Genomic DNA, 11691 nt, shown 5'->3' on the forward strand with positions numbered 1-11691 from the left:
TTTTTTGTGGTGGCAGGGATATCTACTGAAACAAAAACAGCAGGTGCTGTCCTGTCTTATTTTGAGGTAGGTTGGACCTACATAGGGCCAGCCTGTCACTTGTGTCCCTAAGACCTTTTCTCATGTGATCTTTTTAAAATTTAGTAACTTCTTTCTTGCCCTTTTAACTGTCTCCTATGTTGGTGTCCCAGCTAGAATACAAGAACAAGCTCATGTGGGTCAGCTCCTCGGGCAACGACAGCAGTTGCTCACTTGCCTCACTGTGCACTGTGGATGCATGCTCCAGGAGAGAGAGTGTAGCTGTCCTTGGCCATACTGGTCCTGTGCACTCACCATGGCTGTGGCATATATGTGGCAGTAGCTTTGCACATTTACACAAGACCACTGGGTCTCCAGAACTGATGTGAATTGTCTGCATCAGTAAACCTTACAGAGGTTTGCTTACAGAGGTTTTCCTTTCTATGTACCCTAACATATTCAGACCTGGAGAACAAAATGTGGACAGTGTTGGGATGCTATTACTCTGCAGATCTCAAGGCTTTTGTTAGGTATTTTTGCTTTCAGTCTGTTAAGCTACTTTTTTTCTGCCATCAGCTGTTATCGTACACTTTATTCTTCACGTCTTTGTCACTCTTTCATCAGACATGCCCCTTATTGGGCCATGGTATTATTATTCTCTAGTTCAGACCTAAACTTGGCCTTTTAAGGTAGATTTAGGCACTTAATAACTGTATTTCTCCCCATAGTTTTGGTGAGTGCTGGGTTCAGATTAAAAGCTCATACCTATGCTGATCTTGTTTGCCAATAAGGAAAGAAAGGAAGCTAGAGGCGGCCCTTGGGCTTTTCCTGGGCTGCAGTGTGCTTTGCATGCCATAGAGTACAAGTCCTGTTCCCAGTTGCCTCAGGAGTGATGAAGGGATATTGATGCACTTTCAGTCTAACAGGGTTTGAGCAACTGAGTTGTAGTTCATCACTTAAAAGGAAAATCCATTTCTTTTTTCTCTTTTTGTGGAACCGGGGATTGAACTCAGGCCCTTGCGCTTGCCAGGGAAGTGCTTATTCCACTGAGCCACCTCCCCGGCCCCGAAAATCCATTTCTTGAGCTTCAGAGAATGAAACATCAAGGGAATTAGTAGGGCCAGGATCTCATAGGTGAAAAAAAGCAGGTACTAGTGGGATCTTTGTTGGTAGCACTGAATTTCTGGGTCCTGTATTTGTATTTGCCTGGATCTGGGGCCATTCCATCTGCTGATGTGTACATTTGTCTTTTTAGGTCCGGGCCCACCAGCTGGTTTTGCCACCCTGCGATGTAGTGATTAAAGCTGTTGCTGACTATGTCCGCAACATTCAGGACACTTCTGACCTGGATGCCATAGCTAAAGATGTTTTCCAGCATTCACAGGTAAAATGTACAGTTTCACAGGAGAGGGTTTCACATGGTGGTGTCCAGGTTGGGAAGGGGGCTTGAGAGGAGCAAGCCGGCTATGTGTCTGTAGTTACTTGGCCTGCTAGGCCCTTGACTTTAGACCTGCAAGTGGAGGCTGTCCCAGTATGCCATCCACTGGCTGTGTGGTGTTAGCCACTTCACCTCTTTTTCCCAGCTTTTAGCCTAAACAGAAGGAGCTATACTGAAGTAGCTGATTGCCAAGTTTCTAGTGCTCCCAACTTTTTGCATTAACTTTTAAGAGTTGTCTTCCAGAGCAATCAGACAATAAACTACATTAAATTGGCCAGTATGAATCTGATTTACGTGTACACTGTCGGTGTTGGTCAGGGATTTTCTGTTTTGGGAAGTAGGAATATAAACAACACAGCATTTGAGAGTAGGTGAAGTTTGGGGACACGCCTGCTCTGTCTCTAGGAGCAAAAACCAGTCTGGACAGATGCACCCCAATTGGTGTGCTGCTGTCTATTCCTCTTTTCACAGGGCACTCATTAAATCCCTCATAGGATCAGAGATGAAGCAAAGTTGAGGTCAGAGCCTAGCTCTGCTGCTAGTGTAGAATTACAATTGCATTACTTTAGATGAGTTAATATTTGGTTTGATTCTTCAGTTAATCTCTTGATTTTTCCCTCAGTTTCAGTATCATTCTAAATTTTTATCTAAATTGAAAGGCGGCTACAGGTTATTATACATGTGCAGAATTATAACAACATGTTCATACATATCACCAGTGGCATAACTAAGGTTTTCCTACATCTGTTTCAGTCTAGAACAGATGACAAAGTTATTCGATTTAAAAGAGCAATTGGATATTACTCAGCGACTAGTAAACCTATGTCATTTCATCCACCACATTACTTAGGTAAGTAAATCAGGCCTATCTTTTATCAGTATTGACCATTATAATTCAGAAGTTTAATTATTCACCATTGAACCTTGTTGGTTTATTCTTTGAAAGTGTGATTCTCTCCCCCCCCACCCCCCCCAGCATTTACAAAATAAGTGTAGCCAGTTTTTCTAGTGATCCCCGGGACACTGAGGAAGAAGAGCAAACTTTGTAGAGTATAGAAAGGGCCGTGGAGATACAGGCAGCAAATAACAGCAATATAGAGATATTGAGGGGGTCTCTGAATTCCCTGAGAACCCAAGAAGGCCTTTGGATCTGTAAATGACTTCATAAATGTTTTAAATGTGTAACTTTTTTTTTTTTTAAAGGCAAAAGACCATATTTAATGTAGCTATTTGAAACTGGAGACTAAAAATAATAAGCTGTTAGATTGAAGACTGCTTGCTAAACCGTAGTACCTTCCTCTTTCCTGAATCAAATCTGCCTTATAGGGGGGGTAGAGAGATAGCGCAGTGGCATAAGCGCCTGTCTGGCAAGTGAAGGTCCTGAGTTTGATCCCTGGTACTGCCAATAATGAAACAAAACAAAACAGAACAATATATAAAAATTTATAACCCTGCCTTATAAATGTCCAGAGCAGTCAGGTCTCAGAAATCGCGCCCCAACTCTTACAATATGTTTTTCTCTTCGTATCAGCTGTTAACAAAAGAAGGTATTTTCAAGGAATTGTTGAAGGGGTTAGGCTTTTTATTTTTTTTAATTAATTAATTTATTTATTTATTTTTACTTACTTATTTTTTTTGGCAGAACCGGGGATTGAACTCAGGCCCTTGAACTTGCCAGGGAGACCCTTATTCCACTGAGCTATCTCCCCGGCCCCGGGTTAGACTTTTTAATTCATTTCAAGAATTTAATTCCAAGGTTGAAAATATCCCAGAGAGCTGTACTTTACTGTGATAGTGTCCTTCATGGATTTGAGTGTAGTACTACCTGGAGGCACCACTTGGAGCCCTGGTGGCTTGGGATGACTTTATACATTGAGGGGAAAGTCAGCCCTGCTAGATACTATATATGAAAGAGGTGGAGACGGAGGGCCAGGGCTGCCTGCCATTTCTGCCTCCCTTGGCATAGACTTACCCATTGCACTTGGAATAAATCTCAGCTCCTCACCCACCTGCCCTATGACCATAGGTATGTTCTGTTGCCCAAAGCCCCCAGCCTTCTCTTGCTTTGAGGGAACCAGGCTTCTTGGATGCACACATCAGCTATTGTGACCTTTCGCTCATTGTGTCATCTGAGGTATGAGACCCAGGCTTGGAAGCTTCTTTTCCAAGGCCACTAGGTGATCTCTGGCAATTACTGTGCGTGTGCCTTTTCATCCTTGCCCATCCAAAAATGTAGGGTCTGGGGTAACTAGGGCCTATTATGTATTACCAGTGAATAAACACTTCACTAATTGGCTTTTAAATGATGTGAGAAATAATTACATGTGTTTGGAGATTATTCTTGGAGAAGGGTATACAAGATGGTGGAAAGTGAGAGACTAGGAATATGCTGGTTCATTTAAAGTTCTACTGTGCACCTTGCAGACCTTGTGCAATGAGGCTGGCTTAGACTCACCCCTGACACACTTAGATCTTGGGCCTGAGCCTTGGGCACTTTGTGTTAGAACAGCATCATTTACACATACGGAGAAAGTATGTAAAATGTTTTACTGCAGTGCTTGTTCAAAGGCAGATGCTGTCACTCTTATTCATAGAAGCAGAATGGCCTAAAAGGGGACTTAAATGATTGAATGTTGAAGTCTATTAACAATTGGAAAACCTGCAAGTTCCTCATAGAGGTGGGACAGGCTTCTTCAAAGATCTCTTGTCAACATTCTGCCCTCCTGTTGTATTAGTCCATTTTTTACAGCTGTGAGGAAATGGCCAAGCTGACTAACTTTTAAAGGTTTACTTAGTTTACGGTTCTGAAAGGCTTAAGGGCTGTAGTGAGGAATTCATGACAAATGAGGTCTTAGTGGCAAGAGTGGATGTGGAACCAAGAGATCACACTGTAAAACAGGATAGCACCACCAGTGACCTGACTTAGTTCTCTTACTGAGCCCCATCTCCTGAAGCTTTGTATCCTCCCCACATAGCCAGCCAGAATCTCTGGGAGACAGAGTACATTGGACTGATCTTTGGGGCAGTTTAATTTAGTAGTCATTATAATAGTATACTTGGGACCAGTACATTTATTCAGAGTAGGATAATAGGAAAATAAGTATGGAGAAAAACAGTATAATCAGCCCTCCATCTCTGCAGTCCCACAATAGTGGATTCAACTAACTTTAAAATGAAAATATTTGAAAAAAAAAAGAAAATATTTGAGAAAAACTTTTTTTTGTCAGTACTGAACATGTGCAGACTTTTTTTCTTGTTATTATTCCTGAAACACTATGTTGCAATTACTATTTGCTTAACATTTGCCTTGCGTTAGGTGCTGTAAGTAACCTAAAGGTGGTTTAAAGTGTAAGAGAGGATGTGCATATGTTATAAGCAAATACAGTACTATGCCATTTTGTACAAGGGACTGGAACATCTGAGGGTTTTGCCATCTGTGGGGTGCTGCAACTATTTCTCTGGGGATAGTGGGGACAACTTGGCACTGATCTGGTTACTATTTTGAAGATATTTGGAATGAGTAAGACGTGGTTTAAATTAGGCTTTAAGCTCATATGTCTTAAAAGGTATAAATTATTTTATATTCTTAATCATTAAACATTATAGATAAGGAATTTTTTACAGGGAGTTGGCTCAGAATTCAGTTTATTCTCTTCACTACCGAAAGAATAAGACAGGTTGTGCGAATAGGACTTGGACTGGTAGAATGATACTTTCAGGCAGGCTAGTGCAATTAATATCTTATAGATTCTTCTCTAAAGCGTTCCCTGAGGATTGGAACCATTCCAAAAATCAGATTTGCATGCTGAGAGACAGGCATACAAACATGCAGACAGGGGCCGGGGAGATGGCTCAGTGGGATAAATGTTTCCCTGGCAAGCGCAAGGGCCTGAGTTCAATCCCTGGTTCTGCCAAAAATAAATAAACAAATAAATAGAAATGTCTAACAAATGTATGAAAAAATGTTCCACATCACTGGTCATTCAAGATATGCAAATTAAAACAAACATGCAGGCACAACTACAGCAAGACAGGGAGTGGGCGTGGTCAAGCTTTGGGGTGGCTGCTGTGTGACCTTACAGGATGGGTACAGTGAGGCTAAAGAGAGATGAGTGAGAATAGGTCAGGTTTATCTTATGGAACCTGCATGCAGTTTGAAGCCACAAAAATGGATTCCTTTTTTATGATTATTGTAGAGATACCTAAGCAGTGTGGAATAGCTCTCATTAATTTTAACTCTTCCTGTTACTAGAACCTCCCAGTGAAGAGAATGAGGAGCAGCAGTATCAACTTGGGGAGCTGCTTTCTGGGCATCCACAGTTAGACCTGTGATGTTTTTCCATAGGAATGGTCTCGTAGGTGGCAGGAGGGTCTCAAGTGGCTGTTGTTGAGCTCCTTAGGAACTAGCTATGGTCCTTCATGATTTTTTACAAGAAAGTGATTGGATTTTATACCACCAATGTGGAGACATACTTTCTTGTTCTTTAGAACCTGTTCACACTAATTATTTCAGAAACTGAAATATGCAGAACGTTAAGACAACTTAAGAGTCATGCAAGCAGCTTAAAGAATAACTCTGGGGGAAAATGGAGTGAACTTATTCTAATCAGGGGTTTCTCAGCCTGGCTAGAATTTTAGTTTCTACCCTAGATACCTTCTGTATCAGGATCTTAATCACTGTGTGTTATTCAGCTTTTTACCACTATTACAATTCTTAAGATGAAATAGTGTTTTAGTTCACAGTTTTGCAGGTTCTAGACATAGTGCTGGAATTCGCTCAGCTCTGATGAGGGCCTTCTCAGCTCCATCTTATCATGGAGGATGGCTGTTGGTGGGACTGTGTACGTGAGAGAAGTGATTGTATTTCATTTAGGAAACCAGAGTATGGGTCAGGGCAGGTCAAGGTTTTTATAGCAACTGTCTTAAGAACTCTGTTATGGTCTCACAAGTACCACTTGTGTCTCTTCTGGGTGCAATACCTTCAGTTGACCTAGAATCTCCCCTTGCCTCTCCCCAGTCCCCCAGTGAAAAGGTTCTTACCACCTAATATTACTATTCTGGGACCAAAACTTCTAATGTAGCAGCCTCAGGGGAACTGGGTAGATGTCCAATATCCATACCATAGAATGATATTAAAAGGAAGAAATAATCTCCTAGGTTCATCTTTGGTTTATTTCCTTCTGAACTTATTTTTTTTTTCTGTATTTTAGGGAAGGGTCTGCAGGGTGTCAGGGTCTCACTACTAGATCGGACTTGTAGTGATCCACATGTTTACAGCCTCCCAAGAGCTGGTATTACAGGTGCGTGCCACCATGCCCAATCTCAGTCTCAGTGCGCGCTGGGGGCGAGGCTAGCATGGCAGGCCTGGGGATCGGACTGCCGACCGGTCCCTGAGCCTTGCTTGCAGGGCTTGCTCAGCTCCATCTTATCATGGAGGATGTCTGTTGGTGGGACTGTGTATGTGAGAGAAGTGATTGCATTTAATCACTTTAATTAGTGATTGCTTTAATCCGCTGAGTTATTTGGTCAGTCATGCTTCTGAACTCTTGGATCTTTCTTATACAGTGTTGAAAATTTTATGGTAGTCTTTTTCCCCCCTGTATTTAGGACAGGGTGTACAGGGTCTCACTACGTAGATTGGATTTGTAGTGATCTTCCTGTTTTCAGCCTCACAAGTGCTGGGGTTACAGGTGCGTACCACCATGCCCAGTCTCAGTCACATCTCAGTGTGCCCCAGGGGGCAGGGCTGGCACGGCATGCTGGGAATTGAACCCTGGCTGCTGCACTCTGCCGAAACAGGTGCTTTAGTCTGCTGAGCTATCAGGCCAGCTCCTTATGGTAGTCTTTCTTCTTGGTATTTACTCAAAGAAGTTGAAAAATTTATGTCCATAGAGATACCTGCTCTAGCATGTTTATAGCAGCTTTGTTCATAACTGCCTGGACTTGGAAGAAACCAGGCTATTCTTTACAAACTAAATGACCATCGTTCCGCACTGAAAATAAATGAATTATCCAGCTATGAAAAGATGGAGAGGGGGTCAGGCAGATAGCTCAGTAGAATAAGCGCTTGCCTGGCAAGCACAGAGTCCTGAGTTCCATCCCCAGTACCACCAAAAAAAAAAAAAAAAGATGGAGAGGAAGCTTAAATGTATTAAGCTTCTTTATTAAGTGAAAGAAGCCAATCTCAAAGGCTACACACAGTATGACATCCTGGAAAAATGCTAAACTATGGAGACAGTAAATGAAAGTGGTTAGCAGGAGTTACAAGGAGGAACAAGAAATAAGTGTATTACAGGCCACTTTTAGGGCAGTGACATTATTTTGTATGATACTGTAGTGTAGGCAGATACATTTCTTTACATCTTTAGCCAAACCCATAGAAATTTCAACGCTAAAAGTGAGCCCTTTTGTAAAATATGGACGTAAAGTAAATAATAATATATCAGAATTGGCTCATCAGCTATAATAATTATAGCACACTAATGCAAGATATGTAATTCTGTTTACATTTTATATGATCCTAAACTGCTACAAACATTTTAAAATATTTTAAAGATTAGTAGCTCATTGGTTTGTTCACTATATGCTAAGCACTTGGCAGGTATGTAGAGGCTGATGGTGAAGATGGACACCACAGAATCATGTAGGAATGAGAATGGGACACCCAAGGAAGAGCAACCTGGTTGAATCATGATTTAATAACGTGTAGGGTGAGGTTTGATAGTTTAATAAGACTAGTGAGGTGCAGATACAGGAGGGAATATATTCCAGTCAGAGGAGATCCCATATACAAGAGTCCTAAATGGAAAAGAAAAATGATGACTGTGATTGGAGCACAGAAAACAAGGAAAAGTGGTCAGGTGGCGTAGAGAGCTGCATGGCAGAATCCTTTTCTGGACCTAGGATAACAAAAGCCCATTGAAGGATTTCTAATGGAAAACTCAAGTGATGGCATAACGATCATACTGCAGTGAACATTACTCATAGCTCTCTCATGTGTCCTTTGGGTGAGTTTCTCACTTTCCTTACCCTGTATTTTGTATTACTCATTTTCTTTTCTATATAGTTTTACCATGTCTGTATCCCTGGAACTGAATTGTGTCACTTGCCACTTAATCTTTGACTTGCCTTTTGGGTTCAGTATGCACCAATATTGGGCGCTCACACGCTCTCCCTCTTCTTTTCTCCCTCCCTTCCTCTTTCCCTCCTCCCCCCTGTCTTATTGTTCCACCTTCTTCATTCATCTGGTAATTGTGGAATTATGTGCCAGGATGGTTTCCATTTCACTTCCCTGATTACTAAGGAGGTTGCAAATCTGTAATTGTGTTTATAAACCCATATTATTTCCTTCATTGTAAATGCATATTCATGTTGTTTGCCTGTTTCTGTTGGTGGTTTTTTTGTTGTGTTGATTCAGGGAAATATTGGATGCCAGTCCTTTGTGAGATACAGTGGTTAACAAATGTAATGTCCCAGTTTGTGGCTTGAATTTTTCTCTCTGCTTGGTGTGCTTTTCTATTACATTCTTGGTTTTAACACCAGATGAGTACATTTTCCTCCCTGTGGTGTTGCTCTGTTAAGAAGTCCTCCCCTGTATTTATGGCTAAAATGGCATGGCTGAGGTCTGCCTCCCAGATCTTGGGTGTGGGTAGCAGCTATGTGGAACTCTGTGGACTGCGCTGGATACACAGGGCCTTTTGCACATCCCTTCACTCCTGGATATGCTTTAAAAGTGCTCTGAAATTAAAGTGCCTGCTTAGGCAGATGCAGGAACCAGGGTTTGATCCCTGCATGCCATGCCAGCTCCACCCCCAGGGCACACTGATACATCCATTGAGACTGGGCGTGGTGATTGAGACTGTAATCCCAGTGCTTGGGAGGCTGTAAACGGAAGGATCATTAAGAGTCTGATCTGTGTAATAAGACCCTGTAGACACTACTAAATACATTTAAAAAAAGAAGTTCTTTTCTCTCTGCTTGGCGTGCTTTTCTAAAGCACAAAACGGACATGTAAAATAAAACTACCTGACTTGACATTTTGTCTCTTTAAAAACTTTTTATGTTTTTGCCTTTAAATCTGTTTGTATTTATTTTTTATTTTTTATTTTATTTTTTGGTTTTTTTGGTGGAACCGGGGATTGAACTCAGGCCCTTGCGCTTGCCAGGGAAGTGCTTATTCCACTGAGCCATCTCCCTGGCCCCCTATATTTAATTTTACTTATGGTGTGAACAAAAATCTTGTTTTTCCACATGGATGACCTGGTACCTCAGTACCCCATAGGACCATGCCACCCTGATTTGTCCTTAGTGAATTCTTGGTGTTTGGGTCTGTTTCCGGATCGGTTGAATTTCCATTTGTTATCTTTATGTTGATGCTATATGATCCTTATCACTAGGGCCCTCTGTCAATACTTGATGGGTCTGCTTGCTTAGATCTGTCTAGTTTATATTTCTGCAAAAGGGCTGGACTATTATTGACCCTTTTATTTTGATACACATTTTGTGATCCTTGCCCACAAAATGTTCTTTCTTTTCTTTTCCCTCCCTCCCTCCCTTCCTTCCTTCCTTCCTTCCTTCCTTCCTTCCTCTTCGTTTCTTCTTTTCTTCCTTTCTTCCTTTCTTTTCTTGTGTGTGTGTCTGTGTGTTTAGTACAGGATCTACAGGGTCTCACTACACAGATTGGACTCATAGTGATTCTCTTGTTTTCAGCTTCCCAGTTGCTGAGATTAGAGGCACTTGCCACCACATCCAGTCTTTTGCACAGGTTTTCTTGGAATTGTACTGATTCTGTAAATCAGTTTGGAGAAAATAAATATCATTAATATTGAGTATATATAAGAAAATGTTAGGTGAGCAGTCTGCTTCAGGTTATTTCCATAAGGCAGGTACTTTTGAAATGGGAGGGAGAAGACAGTGGATTTCCATTGTTAAGGAGATAAGGAATACCAAGAGGGGCTTAAGACCCTGGGTGGCTGTAGGGCACATGCTCCCTACTGGGGAGGACAGATGCCTTCTGTGACAGGTCCATGCTCTAGCCTTGAATCAGCAGGGAGGGCTGGCCGGAAGAGAAAGGTGTGTAAAGGGGACCCAACTAGAGTAGATCACAGACCAGAGGGCCACATGCACAGAACTCTGTGTCCTAGAGTGTTTAAGCAACCAAGTGAAGCAGTCCTTGCCATTACTGAGTGCGCTAGTTTTTAGAAGTTTGTTGCTTCTATTGACTTTAAATAGATTCTCGTAGTTTAATTTTTAACATTGTTCCCAATTCTTTCAAGTGTAGTGCAGAGTGTACCTGCCCAGTTTATTTGTGATTTTACTCTTCACATCCTTGGATTTAGTCTTCTCAAGCTGATTGTTCCTTTGTCACACAGCCTTCCACAGCTAACCCTTTCTCCTAGACACAGGGCCAGCCCTGCAGGCTCATCTTGGGCTCAACCTGCCGAACTTGCTTGGCCACATGTCTCTTTGCAGCCACAGCTAGTCCAGTCTCCCTTTTTCCACTGGGCTCTGGTCCCCACCTTTCTGGAAGGTACTTATCTATAGTGTAATGGAACAGAACAGTCTGCTCCCCATAACTTGTTTGGCTTACTACTATAGAATGTTGCCATATAGGGTTAGGGGTTCTACTCAGCTGTAGAGTATTTGCTTAGTATATATGAGGCCCAGGGTTTGAGAATATTTAGTAAATATGTCCATTGAAATATGTTTAAAATAGTGGAATTTTTTTTTCAAGGATTGAAAATTAGCGTTGTGATAGATATTTTATTAACTTATTTATTATTTGAGTCAAAAGTTTCAAAGCTTTATTTTTAGGGTAACCCTAGAAAATTATACATTTGCATTTGTCTATATTACAGATTGTTTTTTAAAAAATGACTGTTACTATTCTGTTTTGTTAGGGGCTGGGAGATAGCTCGGTGGAATAAGTGCTTCCCTGGCAAGCACAAGGGCCTGAGTTCAATCCCTGGTTCCACCAAAAATAAAAAAAAATTAAAAAATGACTATTCTGTTTTGTTTAAGGGAATATGTCAGCACTGATATGCCAGGTTAATAAAAGAATTTGTTAGGTTGGGCTAGGAGAGGTGTGGCTTACTGTAGTTTCTAAGAGGAGGTTGCACTTTAATACCATTACTTTAAAAAAATATATTTTTGGGCCGGGGAGATGGCTCAGTGGAATACGAGCTTACCTGGCAAGCACAAGGGCCTGAGTTCAATCCCGGTTCGGGGAAAAAAAA

General features: G+C 41.5%; 1 protein-coding gene across 2 annotated transcripts in view; it reads left to right on the top strand.

Annotated features, from left to right (window-relative positions):
• The window catches only part of Fam120a (family with sequence similarity 120A), a 116259-nt gene that overhangs the window by 45690 nt on the left and 58878 nt on the right, over window positions 1-11691 (top strand). For both annotated transcript variants that reach the window (XM_004647560.2, XM_023707813.1), the window contains exons 4-5: window positions 1274-1402; window positions 2210-2306. In XM_004647560.2, the coding sequence (XP_004647617.1) occupies window positions 1274-1402; window positions 2210-2306 (226 nt within the window). The remainder of the gene's footprint in view (window positions 1-1273; window positions 1403-2209; window positions 2307-11691) is intronic.

Source organism: Octodon degus, unplaced genomic scaffold (assembly GCF_000260255.1).
Source record: "Octodon degus isolate 3935 unplaced genomic scaffold, OctDeg1.0 scaffold00312, whole genome shotgun sequence".
NCBI classification, from domain to species: Eukaryota; Metazoa; Chordata; class Mammalia; order Rodentia; family Octodontidae; genus Octodon; species Octodon degus.